At 39.9% G+C, this 27,320-nt stretch overlaps 1 protein-coding gene across 1 annotated transcript in view; it reads left to right on the top strand.

Annotated features, from left to right (window-relative positions):
- METAP1D (methionyl aminopeptidase type 1D, mitochondrial) overlaps positions 1–27,320 on the top strand; it is a 99,939-nt gene that overhangs the window by 56,943 nt on the left and 15,676 nt on the right. Inside the window, exons 3-6 of the mRNA XM_044418043.1 lie at positions 1,296–1,445; positions 12,048–12,196; positions 13,037–13,079; positions 22,334–22,497. Of these exons, the coding sequence (XP_044273978.1) occupies positions 1,296–1,445; positions 12,048–12,196; positions 13,037–13,079; positions 22,334–22,497 (506 nt within the window). The remainder of the gene's footprint in view (positions 1–1,295; positions 1,446–12,047; positions 12,197–13,036; positions 13,080–22,333; positions 22,498–27,320) is intronic.

Here is a 27,320-nt window from a genome sequence, read left to right as displayed (position 1 = left end):
ATCACCAACTCTCAAATATCTTCATATAGAAGCATCCAGTTTGGCACCTACTCTCTATGCCACAACTTGGTTGCTCTTAGAGCGTCTCACAGATGCAGGCATCCTGCTGTCAGCCAGGGAGAAAGAGAAGGCAGCAGTGTGCTGCATTTAGAAACATGGCTGAGGAAAGAAGGGCTGCTCCTGCCCCGACACTGCCTTCATTCGAAAAGCTCCAAAGTATGCATGTTGCAGTGTGTCTCTGTTCGTAGTCAGAGGTGTGTTGCATCTCCTTCAGAGCCCTGAATTACACAGGGCCCTACCCACAAGGCCTTTCCCTGCCCATGAGGCAATACTATTCTAGTGAGGAAATGATAATAAAGATGGAAAGGTTGAGCACAGTGTGGTTTTCACAACAGAATAACCCTACCCAGCCTTCTCATCATACACCTGAGTATTAGCAGCAATGGTTTTCTAAGAGCAAGTGGTGCAACACTGTTTCTTTTATGAGGGAAAGGATTGTGTATATGTTTGAGGTGGGGTCAACTTAAAGAAGACCACAAGATTTGCCCCACTGGTTCCTTCTGGTTTTAGACAAATCATGTACCCCCTCTGTAGCCTTGTAAAAGCATTAGTGTAGAAAGCCTTCACAAAGGGTAAGGAGGCGGCCCTCTGGTCTCCCTGTTACTTGAGCGCTGTGGTGTAACATCCAGGCAGGTGGGAGGCCTGGCTTCTGTCATTTTAGAGGTGCTAGTAGTTGGATCATGAGCACGTGCATGTGTGCGTGTGCGTGTGTATCTGTCCGGGTATGAAATACACTGATGTGGATAAACAAAGCAATCTGCTAAATTCATTGGTATAATTCCTCGTCGTTCCAGCAGAATTCCCATCTGTTTCCATGTGATTAAGTAAACATGTCAGGATTTCTCCTTTTTAAGCTATACATCCATTGAGAATCAAACAAATTTCAGCAGCTTTTGTCCAAAAATAGCCTTTTTTAAGGAGGAGGCCAAGCAGAAATTAGTGTGGTGTTCTGAGGCGCTTTTAAGCCTCAGAGTGCCAAACTGCTGTGGTATCTTGAATTTCAGTGCTGTGAGTTTAACAGACCCTCAGTTGCTGGTAACAGGCAATGTTAAGTTCAAAAGGGCAGTGGGAGAAATACGGAGGCAGCCTTGAGGGGTTGCCCTGATGGCTTAGGAAGGTCGCTACGACGACTGAAAGGGCAAGCTGCCATGAAGCAGGAGGCTCTATCTGAGAAAATGATCCCATTGTCATGCTCTGTTTTCTGATCTTAATTTTCAATCCTTTTTCTCTCCAAGCACATAAAGAAGCCAGACTACGTGACGACAGGCATTGTACCCGACTGGGAAGACTACATAGAAATTAAAAACGAAGATCAGATTCAAGGGCTTCGTCAGGCTTGTCAGCTGGCCCGTCACGTTCTGCTTCTAGCTGGGAAGAGTTTAAAGGTAACGGCCACATTACAGCCTGAAAGAGCCAGGACGGTTCTAGTCTTTTCCTTGGGAACTTTCATAATTCATTCTGAGGGGATTTTATTTGCAAATTGCTTGTGAGTCTCTTTTAAGCTTCAGAATGATGAAAGGAGAGTTTCTTACCTTGACATGCTTTCTTCAGTATAACCATGCGGGGTTATCTTATATGGCTCCCTTTGCCCTCCTCCCACAGCTTCTCCAAAGAACCCTAAATTCAGAATTCACAATAAATCCTGACGATAGAGCAGACATGTCTGTGTGTGAGTTAACGTTCAGTTATGTTCTGGTTGATCGTTGAAACTTGAAAGCATTTTTCAGCAAGCATTCACCTTGTGGACAAAATTACGTATCTATGAGGAAAATATGGGGATATATTGCTGACCACTGGCAAAATGGGAAGCTATAAACCCAAAAAAGATGCTTGGATTCAGGATTTCATTTAAGGCTGTGTGTAACTCATCATTTTGTAAAACACTTACAGCTAGCTATATATAGAAACATAATAATTTATTTAATCAAGGTTTGGCATACAGTCTGTTTGAATACATATTCCCACATACCATGTTGCATATGTTTGTCCTAAGGCACATGAGAGTCTCTCTTGTTTAGTCACAAAGCAAATCCATTTGCTCACACTTGCTAATTTTCAGCTGTGCATTTATGTAAATTGGTTTGTTCACTTTTTCCTAGCTATTTTACTGTTTTGCCTCCCCTTTTGTCAAAAACAGATGTATTATGAACTTCAGACCCATTTGTAATGCCATGGCATTATGTCAGAATACTTGTTTTTCTGTAAAGTTTCCTCATTATCCCCATTTTATCAAGGATATAGAATTATGAAGAACCTTTTACAAGAATTTGGATAATAGTCTTTTTAAAAATCTGCCCTAAAAAGAACACAGAGAATTTTGGTAGAATGGGTTGATATCAATGTTGACTCTTGCACTAATGTAAGTTGCATTGTATATCTAGCTTCCCTGGAAAACCCATCACACCAGCTAACAGTATTAGTAGTGCACTAGAGGTCACTTGGGTTAGTGCAGTGTAATTTGTTAGCACTAGTGGAGAGTTGGATATTGCTCATGCTATATACTGCTGAAGAGGGAGGATGACAGCCAATTTAACTTTGTCCTTCTGCACGTAGTCACTCCAGCTTGGATACAAAGAACTTCCACAGGGAGGGGTGTGGCATGTACACACAAGAACTTTCCCAGCCATCCCTTCCTTTGCACCCCCTGCATGGGGAAGGATTTGGTATCTTCCCAAATAGCATGCTGTATGTCGCAAGCCCATCCCACTCAGTAGGTCTTGCCTTTGCATAGTGCATAGAGTGTGGTGGCTACAATCTTGTGTGTCCTTACTTTGGAGTAAGACCCACTGGCATCTTCGAAGCTCATGTAGGATTGGGCTATGAATCATTGATATCTGATTGTTGATACACTAAGGATTTGTTTCAAAATTACAGCCTGAAAGATTTGCTGCCAGATGGCTATAATTAATAAGTATGCAAGGGTTCAAAATGGCAAAATTGCAATTCACACTTTAATTCCTCAAAATTACAACTCACTTTTTAAGTGTGGCTTATGGCAAACTAGTAATTGATTAGTTCTGAAGTTCTCTTCAGATGTTGCATGTAGAAAAGGAACCATTTGGTAGAAGATGCTATTGCTGAACGTGATTCTTCAATTGCAAAGTTCTATTTATTTCAATAAAAATGACAATGTCTACCCAGTTAACTGTGCTTGGGCAGACTTTGCGGAGTTCTTCTTTGCATAAAAACCATTACCAACAAATTCACTGATGGTCCACTGATAGAGGGTACCAAGAAAAATAGGATGGAGATGTGGAATAAAAGTGGAGATATGGGAGGAGTGTGGAGCAAGAGCATGCAGAAGCACTTTGAGGCAGAGGCTGTGGAGTTTCTAGTGAAGATGAAAGAGAAATAAGAGCCAGTGAAGAGAACCAAAAAGAGGACCGATGTGGCTGGAATGAAAAGCATTTGAGTATGTTGAGCAACTGGATTAAGGACTGAAACAAAAGGCAAAAGGTATGAATAAAGAGGCCCAAGGAGAAGAATATTGCCAGAACAGTAAGAAGACATAATGGAAGAAAAATGAAACAAGGATTTAGCCCAATTTTGATAATATTCCAAAGAGGAAAACAGGAAGTTTGAAAGACAGACTGAACTGAACAGAAAAATTAAGACAAGAATTGAAAGTTTACACGTAGGTTATATGCCCTGATGGGTGAAAAAATAGCAGCATTATGCCAGATGAAAGACAAGTATAAGAAAGGCAGAGCTGAGGTGGGGGAAACAAACTGTCTCAGAAAGTTTGACCTTCAGATGCTTTGGTAACATCCATGGATAAGTAGTGCATATAACATGAGCAACAGAGCAGAAAAACAGCTTGAAATGGTTGATAGAAACACAATAACCTAGTTCAAAAATAAATTAATAGGACTAACAAGAAAGGAAAAGATGAGGAAGGACAATGGAGACTGAAAGAGGGAGAAACAATCCCAAATAATAGAGGATATAGAAGAGAGATGCATAATCAAAAGTTTGGATCAACTGAGTGGAGGAAATGCGTGAAGAAAAAAACAGCATTGAGACTGTGTGATGGAAGGTAGAAAAAAGGGAAATGACAGGGGCAAGAAAAAGGGAAAAATAAAGCAGGAGTAAGACATTGGTGTTCTGAACAAGGAAATGATTATTAAATAAACCAAAAGGAAAATGAATGTTTTATCATTATGAGAAATAAAGACACCCATCAAAGAGCAAAAGCAATAGTTTCAAGAAAAGATAGAAAGATTAAGTCAGAAAGAGGAATATTGAACAAAGACCAGAAGGAAGTGGGTATCTGAAATAGGTACAGATTATTGAAAGAGATATTCTGAGAGCCCATGTGATGCTCCAAAAAGAAATTGATGGTGAAAACAAGATCAGCAGGAGTCATCGAATCTCAAGGAGAAACACAAGTTTTAGGGTGAATGTGCAATTAAATAATGAGAAGACTATGAAAAAGAAAGGCTTTGTTAAGTGCAGAATGACACGGCCAAAGGAGGTGCAGTGAGGAGATGAAAATGAATGGGAATAGGCTAAGAAGATGAAGGAGTGGCAAGGGAGCTGTGAAAGAACGTGCTCCAGTATTGCAAAGATGGGACATCCCATGGGCCCAATCCAGGTTTCTGAGGCGTCCCTCAGAGCCTCTTTGGATTCCTTTAGCCAGTGGGACTTGGCCTAAGGCCCCAGCACCTCGAGGAAACCCTCCATTATCTATGCTCTGACTGGACATAAGAGTGGGCATTCTCCAGCAAGCTGCTTCCCCTGCTGCAGCCACCCGTCTCAGCACCAGCCCTGTAGGGATGGCACTCAAAGCCAGGGCACAGCTGGCACCGGGCTGCTCCTCCTGGTGCCTTCATATCTCCCTCAGCACAGAGGAAGCTAAAATGGGGCATAGCAATTACATCAGCACTTCAACCTCCCAACAAAAAAAGTTCCTCTTCCCTGCATTATGGCTTCATTCCTTGACAGGAGAGCATTTCAGCTGGCCAGCCATGTCTTCCTGTAGGATAAGCTCTAAGGGCTCAGATGGGTGAATTTACGCCCCAATTTTTCTTTCCGACTTAACGCTGAACATTTTGTAATTCCAGGTAACCACTCAGTATGCTTAGTTTTCATTCTGTTGTTTTGGGCTGGTTGGTGGTGCTTGTTTTTCAAAAGATAGTTTTGTACTTCTGCAAACCCCAGGGTTTTACTGGCAATGCTAATGCCTCTTTCTGGTTTCTTAGTGGCTTCATTTTGGCACCATTTGGGGTGCTGGGTTAGCTGTTAGATAACATGATATCTAGCAAAAATGGCAGGAAACCAATAATAAAGAAAAAATGGGGGGTAGGTGAGGAGGAGGAGAGATGTTATTTTTGTCCTGTTATTGTTGTGTTTTAATTATGCTTTAATGCATTTGTTTTACTGTTGTTACTGTTTTAATCAAATGTTATATAAGACTGAAAGCCACCTTGAGTGCCACTTAGGGTAGGTAGATAGAAGAAGATAGATAGAAAGGGAGGATACAAATCAAAGAAATAAATGCATGAATAATCTGTATCGTCAGTAACTTCCATTCCAAGCTTTTATTTGACCCATTAGTGTAAACATACTGCCAAATAGTATTGGAGAGGGCATCAAGCAAACAGTGAGGAGGCTTTCAAAAACATCCTTTTCTTACACCATGATCTCCATCTAGCCCTCCCCCTCCGAGTAGCTAGCAGTATTCCAGGGGTCTCAAACTCGCGGCCTGTGGGCCAATTGCCGGGACAGGTGGGGCCCGGGGGAGGGGCCCTGCGGCCTTCAAAGCACCTCTGGGAGCGACGCGGGACAAGCGGCCCACCACCACCACGGGGGTGGAATACTTGATGCGGCCCAGCCTCACCCAGACTCTACTTCCAGTGGCCCCCAGGTAAGCTGAGTTTGAGACCCCTGCAGTATTCCCATACCTCCATCATTATAGCATCATAGTGGTGCTGCTTGACCTAATGGCAACTGTGGTGTGGGGTACAGCAAAGCTCCATCTTATCTCCTGTGCCTTTTACATCAGTGTGGTGGAAGGCTATCAGTGGACTGGAGGTCAGGTGTCATGCTGACTTGCTGCTGTATTTTACCTTTTTCTCTGAATCAGGTGAGCTGTGCGAGTGTCTGGGTGCAATGATGAGCTGGATGGGGGCCAGCCAGCTGAAACGTGAAAAGGTGGAGGTCATGTGGGTAGGTGCTGTTGCTTGGAACGGGCTGTGCACCCTGATGCCAGTAGGGTTGCATTTCCATTGAAAGCACAGGTGCATAGTTGGAGGAGCCTCTTGGATCCAGCTGTATCACTGCAGGTGAACTTTGTGGTCAGAAGTGCCTTTTCCCACCTTTGACTAGTTTGTCAGCCGTGAACATTCCTGGATAGGAATAACCTGGCTATGGTGGTCCATTCTCAGGGAAGTTCTTGAACACATTACTACAGGCTGTTGAGTGGCCCTTGGGGACAACCCAAAAGACTATGGCATGCGCTCCCCAGAGAGGTTCGCCTGGTGCCAACTTTATATTCCTTTCGGCACCAGGTGAAAACCTTTTTATTTGCCTATCATTTTAAATGTTAGGAATTTTAACCAGGTTTTAACTTCACAGTCGCTTTTTTGGTTTTTGATTTTGCTTCTATTTTTGATTTTGATTTTGTTTTGATTTTTCTTCACTTGTGAAATGTTGTTGGTTTCATGTGCATATTTAACTATTTATTTAATTATTGTTACTCTGTCGGATTGTTTGTTTTGATTTTTGTAAGCTGCCCTGAGATGCTTTTGTGTATAGGGCAGGGTTAAAATATTATGAATGAATGAATGCTTCAACTAGTACAGAATTTGGCTGCTAGATTGCTAGGAGGTGGATCAAGATGGGATCACAGTATAACCATTCCAGGAAGCTGCACTGGTTGCCTCATTGCTTCTGGGCCCATTTCAAGGTGCTGGTTTTGACTTTTAAGACCATATATTAGGGCTAGAGAATCTTTTTCAACCCAAAGGCCAGATTACCTGAAGGCAAGCACATTGGGTGCCACATGCCCTTTGTGGGTATGGCCACCCAACTCCTGTCCTATGTTCCTATGTGTTTCCATGTCCCTCCTCAGATCTCATTTGCACACACACAAATGTACACATACACACATGTGCATGCGCACACACACTCTCTCTGCATCTCCCTTGAAGATTTTTTAAAGCCTGATTGGAGCAGGGGAGCAGCAATTTTTGAGGAAAGTTGCAGCATGGGAAACAGAGGGGTTAGTTGCTCTATCCCCAGTGCCCCTCTCCCAATCTGTACCACATGTAGTACTCAGGTTTTCTTTAAAAAAATCAATGGGCACTAATGCAGGCCTTTTAAAAGTCTAAATGCACAAGTGTGGAGAAGAGCAGGGGAAATAATTCCTCTCTGTTCTAAGAGATTTTCAGTAGGAAACATCTTTTCTCTACAAACAGTGTTAAGGGGAAGGACCTGGGGGAGATGCTGGTGAGCTGGATGGAGGCCCCCTCTGTGCCCGCAAGCCAAGGATTCTCCATCTTTGCCCTGAATGGCTTGGGACTCAAATACCTGAAAGAATATCTCTCCATGTGCCAGTCTGCCTGTATCTTAAGATCTCCTTAGGGAAAGTTTTCTCGGAATTCTTCAATATATTTCTTGTTAATAAGGGACAGTGTCTTCTGTGATCTTTCTGGATAACTCCCCTCCAAATAAAATGTGACTGCCAATAACTTTATTGTCTTTTCTGGCACTAGGATAATGTTCTTGTTTTCATGGGCATTCTAGCAGGTTAGTTTATTCGTTTATATGTTGCTGCTTCTAAAATTGTTTAATGACTCTACCATTTGGGGATTTTTTTTGTATTCTATGCCTATGTGGGTTATAATAGTCTTGTTTTGTCAATTGCTCTGATATCTTTGGTTGAAGGGTGGGTTTAACATCTTATGTCAATGAGAACAACAACATGTACTTTGACCTTTTGACCATCTTAGGAATTTATAGCCTAAGCAGCTTCCACTCTGGACTTGATATTTCATCTCTTACCCCTCCGCCCCCATCCACCCCCAAAGCCTGTAAGGTGGCTCACATTTATCAGAGCTGAAGTTGCAAAAGTGCATCTTTTTAAGACCCCCATGGACTTAGTGCTGGAGTCTGCAATTGAACCTTATTTCCCAAGTCTTACTCTAAGCTATCCTGTTCAAAAGGGTGCTGTAGCAGTGTAAGAACTAGACCTGATGAACTGCCTGTGTCAAACTGCTTTTAAAAGCACAGTAACCATTTGTGGGTCACAAGTTAGCCCTACATCACACTAAAGACCAAGTCTGTCTGCCTTGTTTATTTATAGCTTGCCTCTCTGCCCACAGGCATGGAGGTCTTGCTCTCTTCTGCAATGGTGGAATTGTTTACCAAGTGAAGGAAGAGTAACAGACTTTTTCAATTGCTTAAATGTATTGTTGAACATTTACTGCACCTGAGCTGCCCCACATAAATGACATTGTTAGTCCCCTGAATTTCATCAGAATGCCTGTTGTTGATGAAAAATGGAATCAGCAATAGATGGATTAAGACCCAATTTTTAAATCTTTTGCTATGTTGTGAGGAGTGGCACCGGGCTGTACACTGAGGAAAGGTACTGAAAGTTTATACCCATCATAGTGCCACTAGTGAAGTGCCACATTCACAGGCTTATAGCTCATTCAAATCACAGCCAATTTTCACAGGAGCACTCAAAGGCACTTCTTGACAATGAGGGAGGTTTTCCTACCAAATTTCAACTTTCAACCCTTGTCATTTCACAGCTGGGTTCTGTTCTGGAGAAAAAGAGTTGTAATGATAATATTTAAAGTGTATATTTTTCTCCACTTTACTTATATTCAAAAATGGCCCAGACCCTTTTGCAAAATCTTGCTAGAAATAATCAGCTCCAGTATAAAACAAAATCTAGAAAATCTGAGTTGGGAAAATGAAAGTTTCTGGAAATGATTGGTCTGAAATCGGGGTGTCGGATTGCAAATGCTAATACAGGTTTAACTGCGTCGCTACACAAGCTGTTTCCTGGCATGAACTGAAATATTAAAGTCAGATGGCAGTACTAGTATATCCAGAGTGATTCCAGAGGAAAATAATTTTGATTATGGAAAGAAGTTTGGAAATGGAAATTCTTTTCTCCGTGCTGCTAAGAAGAGAATGGCTCTTTAGGAGAATGCAAATGTGTGAAAATAATTTTAAAAGGAGCAGTATTAATGTTCATTCCATTGCTGTCAATATACATGGTGTTTTACTGTGTAAAATAAAGAAAAAGATAGGCCACTGCACAAAGTAGCCTGCTTCAGCTGGAAAGTAACTTGAACAACTTTGGAATAAGTAAAAAATGTAAAATTTCGAGAGGTTTTGAAGTAACAGGGTGATTCATCATTCCCCTCATGAAAAATGGGATATTTGGGGAGACATTGATAAATAAGCTGTACTTATTGTATTAATCTTTACAGATCAAAATCCCTTGGTTACTTTGGAAGAGCCTTCATCAGCCTGGTGCCCCAAAACTTCAACTGCCTTCAGCCCCAGCCAGCATATCAAATGGTTAGGAATGCTGGGGGTTGTAGTCCAAACATCTGAGAGGCACCAGGTTAAAGAAGTTTGCTTTTGGAACATAAAATGTATTGTGTATAACTTGGTTTGCTTATAAAATTCTCTTTTAAAATTAAATAACATTTAAAGATAAACTCGGCAGTTATTGCCTGAATAAACTATGCGTTTAAATTGAATATGATCATTCTATGAGCAAAATAAGTTGTATATAAAATAAATTATACAGAATACATTTTAGGTTCCTATTTTATGGCTGATTAAAGGTAACATAAGCAAGTAGCCCCTGAAACTACTTGGTGAAGTGGTTTGTCGTAATCTGAAACTTCCTGGAAGCCAGAAGAAGTCCTAGGAGCTGGAGACAGAAGAAGATCGATGTACAGCATCTGTTCCTCTTTGTGGGAAAATTTAGGGGACATCCTAAATCTATGTGGGGTGGCATTTTTGGGAAATCTGGTCAAGGACAAAGCTGTGGGGTCTTATTTATCTGGAAAGACTATCTTACTTATAGTAAATAAACATGTTTAGTTCAACATAAGTCAACTGTAGAAGTGACTGAATAAACCAACAATCTCAACCTGTTAATTGAAGGGTGACATTTTATTCCCATTTGTAAACAATTCTGTTTAATAAGCACCCTATTTTTGCTTTGTTTCGAAAAGCTGCCTTTACTGTTGCTGGTTTTAAGCCAGTACCTACATCACAGGAACCAGGCTTCTGATTCTTGTAGGTGGAGAGTGTTTAGGCTGGTGGCAACAGTTAAAGATGTTGTAGCGGTGGCAGTATTCACTAGTGGGGAGGTTGATTTGGGAACTTTATTAAAAACTGTGGCAATAGCCCAGTCTACAAAGTAATTTTTGAAACAAGAAAGATAGCTGGAAAAACCCACATGGTGTTCTGTTTCTTTCACAAATAAATTTTTAGCTTAGAACAACATTCATTGACTGCTACAGTATCTAATCAGGTCAAGACCGAAAATACAGGGCTCTGTAGAATAAAATGCAAACTGTCCAGATTGAACATTTTCTTCACATATTTTTATTTATTTATTTTAAACTTTACTGCCCATACATAGACATCTCAGGATGGTTTACAGCCAATATGTGACAAATAATAAATACTGTGTTACTAAACATCTTAGGGACTGAGCATGGCTTGGAGCACTAAAAGTTTATCAGTAGAAGAGACAATAACAGTAATTGTTGTAAGGCATTAAAGATAAAATTAAGCTAGAAACCTTATGGAGAGGATTTTAAAATAAATGTTTTTCTCGCGGCTTCAGTATTTCTTGAAATCTTACACCTCTGATCTTTTTGTAAAAAGACTATTACATAACTATTACTATTATGTAACTTTCAGAAATTATTTGGGGCTATAAAGGGGAATAGAAGCTGAGCAGCAAAATATAAATCTGTTGAAAACATTGGATTCATAATTTAAAATATAATCCACAACTGTTCATTTTTTCCCCAAAAAATCTCTCTGAGGGGAGAAAATGCCTGTGGGTCATCATTCTGGGGGTGGCATAAAGTCATAGTGACCATTAATAACCCATGGTGTCCATTTTTTCTATCCCCCTCCGCTCAGACCACCCTATTTCTAGAACTGTTAAGAGTTAAGGTAAAACTGGAAAGAACAAAGTTTAGACTGTGTGAAGGCTATACACATTGCATGTACCCATAAAGAAGTAAAAATACTGTGTGGAAGGATTCCGATTACACATTTCATTTATTCCAGATTAAGATCTGCCTACACATTCAGCAGACTGCAGTGGTAACCCTCTTGCATAAAGTTACCCCTGCAAGTAAAAAGCTAATATGTTCTGAAGACAAGTTCAAATGTAGCCTGTTGTTTATTATGGTAGTTCTCTGCTTGCACACTTGTATGTTTAGAGGAGCATTAATAAATGTGGTCGATACACATGAAGTGTTTTATCCCATTGTATTACTTCAGAAAACTGTCACCACATCCTTCTTTGTAGACCAGACCAAAGAGTGTCTACCAGTGGGCATTTTGTCTAAGTGCTCAAAATCTTGGACTAGCTTGTTAATGCTTTCTTCCCTTAGAAATGTTCGCGTGCTTCCTGTAACAGCTTTCTGCTCAGTGGAGACTGGTGCCTCCCACCTTAGCAAGGTAGTGTATCAACCATACCCCCAGAATAGGTTCAGCACCATGGATAGCTCATTAAAAGTTCAGGCTACAACCCAAAAGGCACACAGTGCTCCATCCAGCCTCCAACTGCTTCTGATATTGAACTATTCTTTTTGTGTAATCCTGATTTTTCTCGGGGCAGCAGGCATTTTGTAACCTTAGCTTCTTGTTTGTTTGTGTGTTTGTTTATAAGGTATAGAAGTGGTGGTAGTAGTAGTAGTAGTAAGTCTTTTGTCATGTTGTGTACAGGATCCACTGGGCACTTACACAAATTTTATATTATCTTTTAGGTTGGCATGACTACAGAAGAAATAGATTGCATGGTTCACCATGAAATAATCAGGCAAAATGCCTACCCATCACCTCTGGGCTACAGAAATTTCCCAAAATCTGTTTGTACTTCGGTAAACAATGTGGTTTGTCATGGGATTCCTGACAGGTATGCCATTTTTTCCCTGTTGCAAAATGAAAATATTATGGTAATGTGTATTTGTTTTTTCAGTGTATGCAAGTAAAAGGAGAATGCATGGATTCCACCCAGTGCTAGTACAAGGGTACATGAAACTGTTTATTTCATGGGCTTGCTCTCATGCAAGCTCTGGCCTTACTGACATTAAAGGAGATCACACGGCAGCCCTGCTTCGTGGTCGTGCCCTTTGTACTTTTAGCAAAAGCTACCCCCCACCCCACCCCCAGTAACCCTAATACAGCTGGTTGTCATGCTGTAAGAAAATTATGTTGGCACATAAAGAAGGTGTGTAGTAATAAAAACAATGATTAGTGCTTTGCCATATTTCTTCCCAGCATGTCACAGCGTCTCAGTCTAGGGTGTATCATCCAAGAGAGAAAAGTCACTTGGCAGAAAAATGATACTAATTTTTCCAGGTGCCTAAAGGTGGTTGGTGTGTGTATGTTTTAATTAAACATTGATGGCTTGTTAATTTTCAATGAATATTGCCTGTTCAGAACATAAAAGGTACCAGCTGTCATGGTCTTCACTGTAGTAAGAAAAGCATGGCTACAATTTTCCTTCTTGGCATTTATAATCCCGAGTTCTTTTTTTCATATAAATTTCTTGTTTGGGGGTCATTTATACTGGTGGGAGCTTAGAGATTAGGAGTGGTTATTTCATTTCCCTTCCCCCGTTCCGCTCAAGCATTTATATTTGCGCCTTTTAGTTTTGTTTAGGTGTATGTGTAATGTGTGTGCGTTCTTTTATTTCTTTCTTGAGAACTGCTTGTCACCATTATGTATTGCATTTCCCCCCACCCCATTTTAGCCGCCCTCTCGAGGATGGTGATATTATCAACATCGATGTCACAGTAAGTAACTATTTCATAATAGTCTTTGATCAACTTCTAGAATTTCTAGTAACAAGAGGAAGAATAGTAGATCGCAAATGTAGCGTGCACAGATGAATGTGCCCGTTTTATTTCTTCTAAGCCAAGGCACCAGCAGCTGGTTTCCTCTTTTGTTTTTTCCACTCTGTGTTTATTCCAACTAGACCCAGGCCTGACTTGAATTTAGGGCTGGAATCAGATGCACTGAGATCAATGTTGGCCTAAGTGAAATGTCAACCCAATCCTGCTATGTGTCATGTTTTTGAGAAGGTGTAATTGTTATTGATCCACTGTATAGTTAATGCAGAGCACCACAGTACTGGGCAGCAGCTGAAGACAGATATGTATGAGATGAGCTAACATGAAGAAAGCCAGCATTTTTCCTTCACTCTGCCAAGATTGATCTTCCTCTTCCTGCTGATTTTGAGTGGGGCCTGTCATTATCTTACTCTGTCATTAGAGGCTACATTGGCCTGTGTATGTCAGTCTATTTGGACAGCAACTCTTTTGCTAGCAGTGTTCCCTACATTTATTAAAATCCCCGAAGGTAGCATTGTGTTCCATTTGTGGTATAAGAGCCTTGAACTCTTTACTCACAAATGCACAACTTGATCCACAGCCCTGTTAATCCAAGGCGTTTCCCATGGGATCAAGTCCGTTAAAAACCCAGTCCTTTGGGTTTTGGATCCCATTGTAGGCATGAGATAGGACCACTGAGAGAAACCATTGATATTAACACTTAGAGTCCATGTTTACAATATAGGTCATAAGTAGAAAATTAACTACATAGAAACCAGAAAAGCTAGAAGCATGAATTGAGAAATTTTTCAAGATCAAAAAGGAATAATGACACTTTGGCAATATTTTATACCTAGCTTTTATTTAAGATTAATGTTGAAAAATAATTAACTTTAGTTATTCCTTCTCAGTAGTGTGCACTTGTCCTGAATTTCAAATTCATTTGATGTTATTAACCTTCCTGGAGTTAGAAACTTTATGTAAATTGAATCATAAATTTTGGAATGGCAAATACTTTCTTGCTGCCTACAATTATCTAACCTTTATACCATCCTAGGCTGCCTTTGTTTTCAGTCATATTTTTCTTTTCCCATTTTTATTTTTTAATTATCACTGGGGGCTTTGGTTGCCTTATGTGTATGGAGATCACCAGCCAGTCAAGGATGATTTTAGAATACTGATTTAATAGGAATTATATGTATTGTATAATTTAAGAGAAATCTTGCTTAAGCACATACAGGGTTTCTTAGTACCATGACAATAATTCCTTGTTCCCCTTTCCAGTTATGACTAGCACAAGTAATGCAAAGTCCATGGCTTTAATCTCTGGAATCAAGCTTTTTTATTATAGAGCAGATATGCATTTAGATATTTTGACCTTTATCCTATAAGTTTTAATGTTTGTTGTTCTGTTGTTATTTTTGAATAAAATAGGGTACATTGCTCTCTGCACAGTCCTCAGCTGACAGTGTTAATATCGTCCATTTACTGCTAGTGGTGTATATCATTCAAAATACATATGTAGGCCTAATCTGCAAGACTTAGTTGCTAGCATGACTCCTTATCACAGACAAACTGAATGTTAAATACAAACATTTATAATGTCTTAGTGGAGTAAACATGCAAATGGAAATATCTGGAAGGCAAGGAGCTTGGTAAGAAGATTGGAGTAAAAAACTGGAGGTAGGGAAAGGATTAAGCCTCCCTCTCCCACTGTTTCTCTACTCAAAATTGCACCGTTCTAAAGAAGCTTTTCTGAACACGACACATCCTTCTGAGCATGGCTACATTAATGTTTACCTTTGCCTCTAAAGGTAGCTAAAGTTTCACCAGTTATCTTTCATAGAGGGTGTCAGCCTAATATTGCCATGAACTAAAGCAGGGGAAGAAAAAGGGCCTTTGGGCACTTTGAGAAACAGCTCTGGCCATCATCTTCTTGCTAGCTGGATGCTGCAGGGGTCTTCTTCATTTCCTAAGAATATCTCTGAGACGCATGTGTAGCCCAGATGTGTCATGGGAAACGAAGCTGATAGTGGCACTAGGTGCTCCCTTGGTTTTGAACCAATCATAAATGCTGATGCTTTGTAATTTTTTAGAGTGGAAGGGGTAGGGCGTTTTGGAGGGCAGCGAGAAAGGTGTCCAAGGATACCCATGGACTGTGTTGCCCACCCCAGACTAAAGAATGATTTGGCTCGTTCATATGCCCAAATGAACTTTTCTTCTATGAACATGCACATTGTGGGTTATTATTGATCGTTATGACCTTACGCCACCCCCAGAATTAGAGCTGCTATGCTCATGTCCTGCTTGTGGGGTTCCTGTGGTCAGCCCTGGTGGGAAACGGGGGGTTGGACTAAGGAGTCTTCCACTCTGAGCTCTTCCTTTTTTCTTATGCCTCATGATGAGCCTCATTTGCGGTAGAGGGGAATTTGATAAGCTGCCTGTGATACAGCATCAGCCTTTGCTGTTTGAAGGGAAAAAGTCAGAAGCCTACATGCACAAACACAGCTGCAAGGTGATCCCAGTTTGTTTTGACAGAATCTTTATGAGGGGAAAATATCATACTACTTTATGAAAACTACTTTAATAAAAAGGTACTCATGGTAGACATGAGAAACAGAATTTTTCTGCAGAAGGAAATACATTAATCTTTTACCTTCATAAACACCCCTAAGAACGTGTTGCAAACACCTCCCCTTGTTGCCTTGTTTTTTTGTTTGTGCTTCTACAGTATTCCTCAGCTGTGCTTGGTCCCCTGTTTGTTTGAAAAGTCAGACATCCCTCCCAGCACGTCTAAAATACCTCTTTGGATCCTTGCCACAAGCTGCAATCCACATACTTTTGGCATGCCATGCACATGTCCCACAAGATTATTGACCTTCTTTCTTTGAGCAGCAGAGTCACATTGCAAAAATGATTTTGAAAGATCCCGTCAGTTTCAGAAGCAGTTTGCTATATTGATTTATTTGCATTAAAGTTTTATATTGCATTTGTATTCCAAACCAACTTGCAGTTCCATACCATGCAATACAAACAATCCAAGAACAGACTACAGGCAATTAGGATACTGCCTTCAGGAAAGCAGCAGCCTGGAAGGGATGGCAGCTCCCATCGGTGTCATCCATTCAGTGCCTGTGGTGAGCCCTGGCAAAAGCCGCACCATCACCCACCCTTTGCATGAAGCATCAGATGCCCCTTTCTCTAGGCCATGAGGCTTTTCCTAGACAGTCAAAACATGTTATGGCATTTGGGAAAGTGAGGGACTACTGTCCGAGGAAGTGCAGAGCCCCCTTGTGACATGGAACCACTAGCAAGGTTCTTTGGGTCCTGATCTCTCACTGATCTCTAACAGACATTGCATTGTCCCATTGAGTCTGAGCATTCCGATGTTACCGATCTCTGGTAGCTCTCATGATCCAAATGGTGGTTTGGGCCACTGCAACTGCTAAAGCATTGGTTCTTCTTCCTGCCAGTGCCTCCATGTCCCCAGATTCTACTTTTTCTTCTCTTTGGCTAGATATAAAGTTGCTGTTGCACCGGCACTTGTGATGGAAACAAAAGCCTCCCAGAACTAAGATGTATGAGCAAGCCATATGGGAGCAAAAACCTGAGAAATTTTTCTGACTTGGACCTCCAGATTCTTTCTGTTTCCCTAAAGCTGGCCCCAGTTTAATGTGATATGGCATGCAAGATTTCTGTTTTCAAAAACAGACTGTGGTTCATTTGATTTTACTTAATTTTTTGTAATCTCAGGAAATTTGTGTGAATTGAGGAGCCTGAGATTTGCACAAAAAATGTGTAATTGTCAATTTAGCCTAGTTCAGCATTGGTACTGCTTCTTGCTATGGTTCATTAGTTTGTGCAAATCAAAATGACACATTGTATTATTAAATTTTTAATTTCTATACCACTCCCTAGCTGGAGCTCTCAAAATAGTTTGCAACAATCCATTAAAAAAACACAATAAAATACCTTAAAATGTAAAGGTCTTAGGCATGAAGGGCTCTCTTAACCTGGTGCTGAAAAAGTGACAAATTTGGGGCCAGGCAAGCTGCAGTGGTGATTGTTCCATAGATGGGGCCACCACAGAGAAAACCCTCCCCCTTTTTACCCTCCAAACTTCCCTCAGAGGTGGAGTGCGGAGGTGAGCCCCAGAGTGTAGCAAGTAAATTGTGCACATGGGTTTATGGTTTCTTAGCCTTCCCCACTACTCTCATTCTTCCCACCAACATTATTGCCAATAATGTTTCTTTGTCTGTCTGTTTTAAAGCTAAGGACAAATTTGCACTAATTTCAGGCTCCAAAATTTCATCAGCTTTAAAGAAAGAAAATGTCACACATAATATTTGTGGGGGGAAAGGGGGGCCGTGTAGGAAGTCTCTAAAAACCAAGCTCCCACTTGCACAAACCAAGGCAGCTGAGCAGACACTGAAAATGATAATGAAAAATGAGCGTGTGGGATGTACTCAAATCACAGACCACTCGTGGAAAACAGTGGTGCCAGTGCTGAACTGGATGAAATTGATAATGGCGTGTTCTTTATGAAGAAAGGAATATGGAAAGAGCTACGGGCAAATAGTGAAACTAACAAGGATATTTACCAAGGGAATATGCTACCTAACAAACTTGCAAATGCAATAAAATATTTAAAACAAATGTAAAAATGTAGGCCATGTTTGCAGAAAGAATCCTTTCTGCACAAATCACTATTTATGTAAATGTTGCTTAAATACACAGATATCAGTTCTTAGTGTGTACAAGTATTTTGTGCCCATTACTGGATATGTGTGTGTCCCCCACAACCCAAAATAGCTAGCACAGTTCCCTTCTGATAGGAAATGCTGTGTTCCCAGCATCACATATGTGGGGCCATCCACACTGTGGCCAGCTCTTCACTCCAACCCGTTTGTTGGTTCTGACACTTTATCCCCTTCAGGCTGACTCAGTACATTCTGGCAGGAGACCATAAGGCCAGGCACGGGTGTGTTAGGCTGCACTCCTAAGCATACTTTTGTGAATGTAGCTCTGTTAAATTCAGTGGCACTTCCTTCTGAGTTCAGGTTTAGAATCTTGAGTATAAGGCGGAAAGTACATTTTTTTCAGTGCAGCTCTTTTTGTTATTATTTAACTGAATAGTAAGTGTGAGTGTTGATCTAGCTGAGGACCCAGGAAAGGGTGTTTTAATGCTTCCCTCTGCAGTTGCAGTACCACCCAAGACTGCCCCCTTCCCTGTGTGGCAGTGTGCAGTGGTTAAAAGCCCTGCTGGTGCATTTGGGAGAGGTAATGGAACTCAGGAAGAGAAGAGTAAACCCTCCTTCTTTGTTCAGTGTCATCATGCGGTTGGATCCAGAAGCACCATTCTACCAACAGAAGGATACCACTAGTTACGGAACTTCCCCATACTGTCCTTGCCTCCTGCAGCCCCACATTCACCCTCCAAATGTGTTCTGTAAAGTGGGAGGACTTTCTGGAACAGATGTGGGGAGAGGGGGGTCTGCTGGGGGTGGAGAGGATAAGGATAGCCTATTCTTATAGCTGTTGATATATCCTTCTACTGGTAGAATGATGCTTCTAGTTACAACCCTCTATCTCAATTCACTTACTTCGGAGTAAAATTAATTAAATTTGACCATACATTGCAGGTGTAATCTTGTTAATTTCAAGTTTATTCCTGCAGAGCCGTGTTTACAGGAGATTCATATTGAATTTTATGCCCAGGTCTAAGTTAAGCACAGTGTCATTGGCCTTCCTTTTGAAATAATATTTAAATACAAGCATTTCATAAAATTCATTTCACATTTTCAGTGTTCAGAAAGTGCCTGCTTTTAGTGCAAAGCTGAATTAGCAAATAAAATGTCCAGTAATAACTACTTCCTGCAATTATTGATTATCTTCCTTTTGCTATGATGATTAGCATCCCAGTGAATATCGTTGATCTATAATAATGAATATCTAATCTGTCTGATGAAGCCTTTCTTGGCAATACTTTTAATTGACCTTTCTAATGGGCATAACTGGGCCATTTCATAGGTAGAAACAATTACTGTAGTCCAAAAAAAGGACAATTACAGGAGATGGCATTCTATAATATTGTGTTTATGCTTGTATATGAGATCTATAAAATGATTAAATAATTGTCTTCTGTCTAGCAAGTGTAAATGCTCTTCTGTGAGTACAAATTGAAATAACAAACTAAACATATTTTATTATATTAATTTGTGAGGATTTTAAAAAAAAAACTGCAGTGGACAGTGTTTCATTTACTGCAATCACATGGACTTCATATATTGTTTAAAAATTATAGAAGCCAATTCTCTGTACTTCACTGGCCAGCAACACATTACATCTGTTTAACCAATAATTATCTTGTAGGACTATTGCATATCTTAATAGACAGTCATAATTCTAGCACTGATGTTTTGAAAATTATTATATTCTATTTACTGTAACTGTTTTTATGGACCTTAAAAACAGAAATTAGGACAGATGAATTGTAGCTGTAGTTAATTCTTACATTGGTAATGTTTTATTATCTATTCTAGGCCTGTATTTTTCAAGCCTGGGAACAATGGGTGAAATTATAAATGCTTATAGTATTGATTTTTAAAACGATGCCTATTTCTTTGGCATAGACCTGGTTTGGGTGATAGTATGTTTCTCTGTTTGAAGGAATGAGATGTATCATAGTAAGCAAAAGGATGCTAAAAACTGTCCTAACTTTTGAAGCAAAAAGGCAATAGAGATTTTATTAGGTAGAGGAAAGGATAACTTGGATTGTGAGACTACTCCATTAAATGTGAAAAAGTAAAACAAGTGTGCAGATGATGGAAGCTCTTAGCCCAATCCTGCTGTGCCAGTTACACTCATGCTAGAACATCAGGACTGATGGTTTGCACCCAGTGGGTACAATCCAGAGAAAACTAGGCTGCTGTCCTATACACATTTATCTTGAAGCAACTTCCATTGAACTGACTTCTGAGTAGATATGTCCAGAATTCTACTGCTAGATAAGGAGGTCTCCTCAGAGTTGAGTCAGTGGGCCTGTGTCATCTTATGCTTTCAGAAGCAAGTCACACTGAGTTCAGAGGGATCCCCATCCTAGAAAGGGTGCACAGGATTGTAATGATCAGTGCACTGTTTAATAAGGCAATCTTACATATTTTTTATTAAGAAGCAACTCCCACAGCAGTGCAAGATTTTAGAAAAGTCTGATTGTGGGTGGATAATTGAAGACTGGAAACTGTGGGCCATGCGTGGAGCCTTTGCCTACAGGCCACTAGTTGCCCATGCATCTCCTCCAGCATTCAGAGGGGCTTATTCACCTGAAGGGAGGTTTGTTTAAGATGGTAGCTTTAAATGACTGTCCAATGTACACCTGCCTGGGAGTATATCCAATTCAGTATAGTTCCGTTTACTTCTATGTATGACCTGGGGCCGTATGGCTACAACCTTGTATATGCTTATTTGGAAGTAAGTATGCAGCAGAATGCATTTCTGAATAAAGATGCATATGTTCAGGCCGCAAGTCACACTATTATTGGAAGATAGTATGCCAAACTGTCGCTGACATTCATTTTCTTTAAGGTTTCTCTCTCTCTCAATTTGAAAGTCGCTTCAGCTTATGCATATTTCCTTGGAAGTAAGTTTCGCTCTGTGCAAAGGGGCTTAGTTCTCTGGAAGCAAGCGCTGAATATCTCAGGCTTTATATGGCTCAGTCTCAGAAAAGTAGTCTGCACTTAAGCTCAGGAAGAAGCATTTCAGAAAGTGATAGCCAATTAAAATAATGCTTCTCAAATACATTTCTTAGGCTGTAGAGTAGCTTATTGTGTGTTGCTTTTTAACTTCAGATAGTAAAACTCTACAATGCTATGATGGAATTGTTGTCCATTGAGAAATCTATACAGTGCTCTAGCTTAAAACTATTTAGTTACTGATAAAACCCCCAGTTGCTTAATACCATATTGACAAAAATAAGGCTTTGTTTGTTTGAGAGCATTTCATTTCTATTACAGAGAAGTCCATGCTGCTGCCATTACCAGTCTTTCCCCTTATTAAAGAAAAATCTGGTCAGATAAAGAAAACAAACAAATCCCTATAACAATAAATAGTTATAGGCACTATTTTTAAAGGTGGTGACTAAAAATGGCTCACTATATTCAAACTATAGGTCATAATAAAAGTGGCAATCCAATTTTTAAATATTATTACAGCTCGATACATACTATAGGATACATGCTAGCAAATACTTTATACCACACACTTGGTAATGGAAACAACAGGTGGAGTCCATAGGTACACTTTATTGAGAAGCTGAAACTGGAATGAATAGCTGCCCACATAGGGGATAAAGGTTGTGCACTGTACTTTTGTTTAGTCTATGAAATACTTATAAAATCCAGATGTTATGTTTTCTTATGCAGAGAGGACATGGGGCATTGTAATCCCCATAGATGCTGTGCTGGCATCTTTTCTCCCATTAATTGGTCCTGATCACACACCCCACATAGTACTAAGGTTAGGCGACGTGTTACCCACCAGTTTTTAGAGGATTCCAAATCCCATCAGTCCCAGTCAGCATGGGCAGTGGTGATGGGAGCTGTAGTCATGCAACATCTAGAGAGTGTCAGTTTGCCTACCTCTAGAAAAAGGAGGAGGGCGTTCAGGACAAGGGTTGTGGGATTCAAATGTATTTAGCAAGTAGTTTCTCCATGCAGGAGCCTGTTCTTCAGCTGGTAGCCTGGATCTGGCTCACACAGCGGATTATGCCTTCGCAGGCCTCACCTGGATTATGCCTGCCCCAGCCTCACCTCATCAGTTTCATAAAGATAATATGTGCATCTTTTTAAGCATTTCCAGTGTGTCTTCTGGCTTCTTTCCTACATTTACTAGTTGGGAAAACCCACATTTATGCCTTACAGTTATGACTGCTAAAACCCCATTGATGCAAATGAGATTTGAATAGCCTCACTGTGCAACCTTTAACAATTTTCATTTACAAAATCTGTAGCTGAGATTCAGTTAAATGTTGTTGTTTTCCCATTATCATGGCTTTCTTACTCCTCCTTTGTTTTCTATGATATACCTATATTTTTTCCTATACCTGTATCTATACCTGTCTTTAAATGTGCATGAAAAAAACAAGAATGTACTTTATTTACAGTATCATGTAAGAGTGTCAGTAACACATGGATGTCTCTTGCATTTCTGCATGTGTTTAGGTATATTTCAATGGCTACCATGGTGACACTTCCGAAACAATGTTAGTGGGGAATGTGGATGAGTCTGGTCAAAAGTTAGTGGAGGTTGCTAGGAAATGTAGAGATGAAGCAATTGCAGCTTGCAGACCTGGGACTCCTTTCTCTGTAATTGGAAACACAATCAGGTAAGCCTTATACTGACAAGTAAAGGGAAGGCTGGCAAGTGGGACAAAGGTTATTGGTGGTTTGGTATAAAGCTGATGACATGTTTTATGATTCAGAACCATCATTTCAGTCCGATATCACTATGTGAACTGCCAGGCTGTAATGTTGTTACCTGGGTAAGAGAGGATTTAAAAAAGTAAATTACACTAGGCAGGGTCAGTGGAGATACCTGTGGAAAGAGCCAGAGACATTTCTAAAACTGGCTGCTGTCTTACCTTTAACTGGAATGATTGGTGGCTTTTTTTACTATCTTAATAAAATCATGTTAGACATACTGGAGCTGGGGATTCATGCATTTATTAGATGGTCAATCGTGCCAGCAAGGAGTTTAGAAATACAATGAAGAACTGCTAAAGATCTCTAAAAAGATCCAGTCTTAGGATAATATTTCCCTTTTTATATCTAAATGCATTCAAATATACAGGCAGGAGACCTCCCTTTAGGAGCTCTCCTCTTCCTTTTTTGGGGGGGAGTGGGGAGACATCGATCCTGGTGCAGCATGACAAACCTGTAGTGGCTAATCATGTTCCTGATGATTAAAACGTATTACTGAGTGTGTGTTTTATTCTGCCTGCAGAATTTTCTTTGGAAGTTGCATCATGTGCCTTTTCATTAATATTTGTACAAATGCTGTTGAGGGAGAAATTGGATGAATCTTGATGTCTGTAAAACATGCTTTGCTCAGAATCCTGAGGAGATGCTGTCTTCCCTTCCCCCCTCCCCAGCCCCGTATGAATCTTCCAATACTTTAAGAGAAATAAGAAAAGAGAGCAGCAAAATATCAGTTTGATGTATTTATAGCTTTAAAAATATTGTAACAGAGTCTGAATCAAACTTTAGTAAAACCACTTTGGGTTATATCTGAGAAGCTTTTATTGAAGACTTTGTATAAAATTGTGTTTTTGACAGTTTTAAATTATAGGCTAACTAGCCTGGGGAAAAAGGATAGTGTCTTTCTGTTCTTTCATAGGAAATGTTGAATCAGACCCCTACTGGGAAAAGAAATTTAATGCATATCTCACTATCTTACTGTCCATGAATATAATAGAAGTGAATTCAAAATGTAGTTTTATTTTTGCAAATGGGATGAGTCAATGGATGCACCTCCATATTTTTGAACACCTAGGGTTCAACAAATTTACTGGTGGTGCTCTTGCATTTTAACAAAATTTATTCTCAAGTCAAAGGGGGCACAGGAGACGAGATTCTTATTCAAGCATTCTCTCCAGCTCTGCATTCATGGCTGTGTCTAAAGGGCATGTCAGCCTTTGATTCTCTCTGAGAGGTAATTATCCTTTTCCTGTCACGGAACAACAAATGATAGCTAACTACAGAGGCACATTTGCAGTAGTCACATTCATCAACTGCAGGGGAAAAAAATTCAATTTAATTGTGCAACACAGCTGCACATAGGCTTTTTGAGCATTTCTGTTGTTCTCCCTGTCTTGCTATTCCTCCCTACCAGATCTATTTTTTCAACTTTTTTTTCTCCTCCCTGCTTATTTTTCTCCCCCCCTTTTTTTGTCTCTTCTTCCATTTTTACTCTCTGTACTTTCTTGTTAAAGTAATTTTCCTTTGTGGCTCTCATTCTTCCCCCCTCCCCCATTGAAGGCTATGAATGTAGAAAATTATCACAATTACTCATATAATTGAGCCCCTTTGTAGCAAGTGCAACTCCAGTAGCCTTTCTCCATCATGAAAATGGTTTCATTATAGGGTTTTTCATATTCTCTGACACCATCTACACAGAGGAACAGGCGTGCAGATGAGATGTACTAGGAATAGGGTAGATCAGGAAGGTCACAGTGGGAATAATTAGCTCTGCTATGGAAAGAGCATCTAGGCCTTTTACTGCTACATAAATGTACTGTCCGTGGCTTTTAGTCACAAAAAAACTTACTAACAAATGGAGCTCCCGCCTACTACTTTGAAAAAAAGATTTGTATCAACACTACAATTTTCCATCATTAAGACTAATAACACAGAGCCTAGTATACATCAAGGGGAATAAAAAGAAAAATCTCACATTCAAGTGGCGACTGGGTGCTGACCTTTGTTCCCCCTTTTTTGTGTACGACTTAACTCTTTACAAAAAAGAGCCACACGCCACACCAACACGCAGGTGAACTACAGCCAGTGCTAGCAAAGTACCGCGTTTGCTCAGAAAATCTGATAAATCTCCATGCAGGATAATGTGTTTCATTAGATTCACTACATTAATTCTAGCTGTATTTAAAGAGAGAGGGAGAAGAACAGAATTGAAAGTGGCATTCGCCTCTCCTGTCTCTCTCTCTTTCTCTCTTCTCTTTTTTCCCTTTCTTCCTCCTCTTTTTTTTTTACTATGTTCACGCAGAGGTCAGTATTTTCACAGCATGTAAATGTATATGCAAAGCTCTGTTGAAAAGCAAATTAATCTGGATTGGACTGCAGTCACAGTCGCATACAGAATGACAGACTATGATCATCTGGGCTCCCCCACCCCCAGCTTGATATTTTATTCCATCTTACAATGTCCTAGTTTTGTTTAAATCTTCATGTATCGAAGGATTTTCCAAGCCTATTGCAATCCCGTATCTATAGGGTTTATCATTTTATTTTCATGTCAAGACAGCCAGTATTCAGTGGGGAAAATATAAATGTTTCTGCCTTGCTGGTATTGATTGGGAAACCTGTAAAGATTTGAATGTGCGCCTTCTTCCCACAAATGCACTCTGTATGTTTATGGAATATATTTTAAGACACCTTGAAAAGCACATTATGCTAATATGTAGAAAAGATATGACTAGATTCTGCAATCCAGAATGCTATTTAATCCTGTGACTAGAACTTAAAGAATCATACTATATTTTATTGTATGTCTAATAAAGCAAATGATTACATTTACAGAAATTATAATGACAATTATTAATTGCCTAGGCAGAGGAAACCAATCAATTTTTGCTCAATCCTTTTGTGCTGATCACCAAAATTCAGATAATGGATAATGGAAACATAACCAGATTTGAACGTTCTTTGCATGTACCTTAGAAGGTTTATCGGTTAAATTTATTAAAATCATGCAGAAATTACAGTTTGCAAGATAGCGAGTCAAGATCCCTGAAAGTGGTCCTCTGGAATCAGAGAAATACAGACATAGTTACAGTTAAATCAAGCCAAGTTTAAACTTGTAGTTAAAATTACTAAGATAAGAGTATCAATAAATGGTTTCTAAATGTTTTAACTTATAAATATATGTTTTGATATTAACTTAGAACAATACAAAGGCAGACTTTTAAAAAAGAAATCTGTTTCTATTAGATTATGCACATTTAAACAATAAGTGGCTCAGGCAAAATAAGTCATTTTAATGTCATCCGTGATAGATTTTCTTTGACAGCTACTGTAAATTACAATTACACTGCTTCTCCCTGCACTTGAAAGTAAGCATTGCAATAAATTATCTTTTATTTCAATCCATCATGTCTGCCTTTCAGAAATAGAGCACCTCATATAAAAGTTCAGCACTGTTGTAAGAAAAATACAGTAATTTGTGCTAGTTTGAAACTAAAAATGTACCTTTCTTTAGGAAAAAGCCCACAATTGTGGGCTTTCAAAAATATTTGTAATTATACTTCATCATTCATTGTCATTAGAGGGAATCCCTGAACTTGTGCATTCTCTCAGACTGGGACTGCTTGCTACTTAAGGAAAATATCTGAAACTCTCCCTAAAGGAAAGTGTGTTTCACTTTTGGTAAGCGAATATCTTAGCCCTGAACAAATGCCTGATCGAAAGTATACATCCAAAAGAAGGGTTACACCAGTGCAGCTTATTGCCTTGCCTTCTGACTTGAGCAATTCTAATCAATGGGGCTAACCCTAATATTTTGTCATATACCCCTTTCAGGTGCTTCTGCATTAGAAATAAAATTTGCATCTTCATGTGTGTGGTCGTTTAAGGCTGCAGTCCTGTATACAGTTACCTGGGAGTAAATCCCTTTGCACTCAATGGGACTTACTTCTGAATAAGTACATAAAAGATTGTATTATAAGGACTGTAAGCCTTGGCTTGGTTTCCTATTGTCATCCTGGTCTCTCCTACCCCCAGCCCCCAGCCCTGTGTGTTCATCCACTTATGAGGAGCTGTATGGTTTTGGCTTTTACAGTTGCAGTCTTGTTTGCTTCAAGATAAGTATCTTCCCCACCACCGCCACTTTTTCAAAAAATGGTATTGGGTGTTGCTCCCCCAGCATGGAAGTTAGTAATGCTTATCTAGGTAATCAGGAGAGATGCAGAATTACACAAAGGGAGAAAGAGAAGGAGCAGTTCTGCAAACGTCACCTTTTGGACCAGAATGGGAGACAAAAATATAGAATTCAGGGATGATTAATAAGGAAATGCAGGCTATACCATACAAAAGATTGCTGCTGCTGCTGCTGCTACACTACATTTATATCTAACCCTTTTTTTTCCTCTTGCAAACACCCAGTGCCGCTTACATAGTCTCCCTCACTCCATTTTTATCCTCACAACAACAGCCCTGTGACGTAAATTAGGGTGAGAATCTGGGACTGGCCCAAAGCCACCTAGTGAGCTTCATGACTGAGTGGGGACTAGAACCTGGCTTTCCCATGTCCCTGGTCAATCATAGGAGCTTCTGCAAGCTCGTGTTCACAGATACAATTCAACCATGCAATTTCTTGATTTGAGCAAGCACCTGAGCCACCCTGGGATTGTTCACATGGACAGAAGATGTATTGTGCGAGTAGAAACATAGATTGCAAGGTATTTTGCAGTGCAGAACA

The sequence above is a fragment of the Varanus komodoensis genome, unplaced genomic scaffold, assembly GCF_004798865.1.
Source record: "Varanus komodoensis strain SLA01 unplaced genomic scaffold, ASM479886v1 scaffold9, whole genome shotgun sequence".
In the NCBI taxonomy this organism is placed as follows: domain Eukaryota; kingdom Metazoa; phylum Chordata; class Lepidosauria; order Squamata; family Varanidae; genus Varanus; species Varanus komodoensis.
Note: the sequence above shows the minus strand (reverse complement) of the source record. Positions and strands in the feature narration are given on the sequence as shown.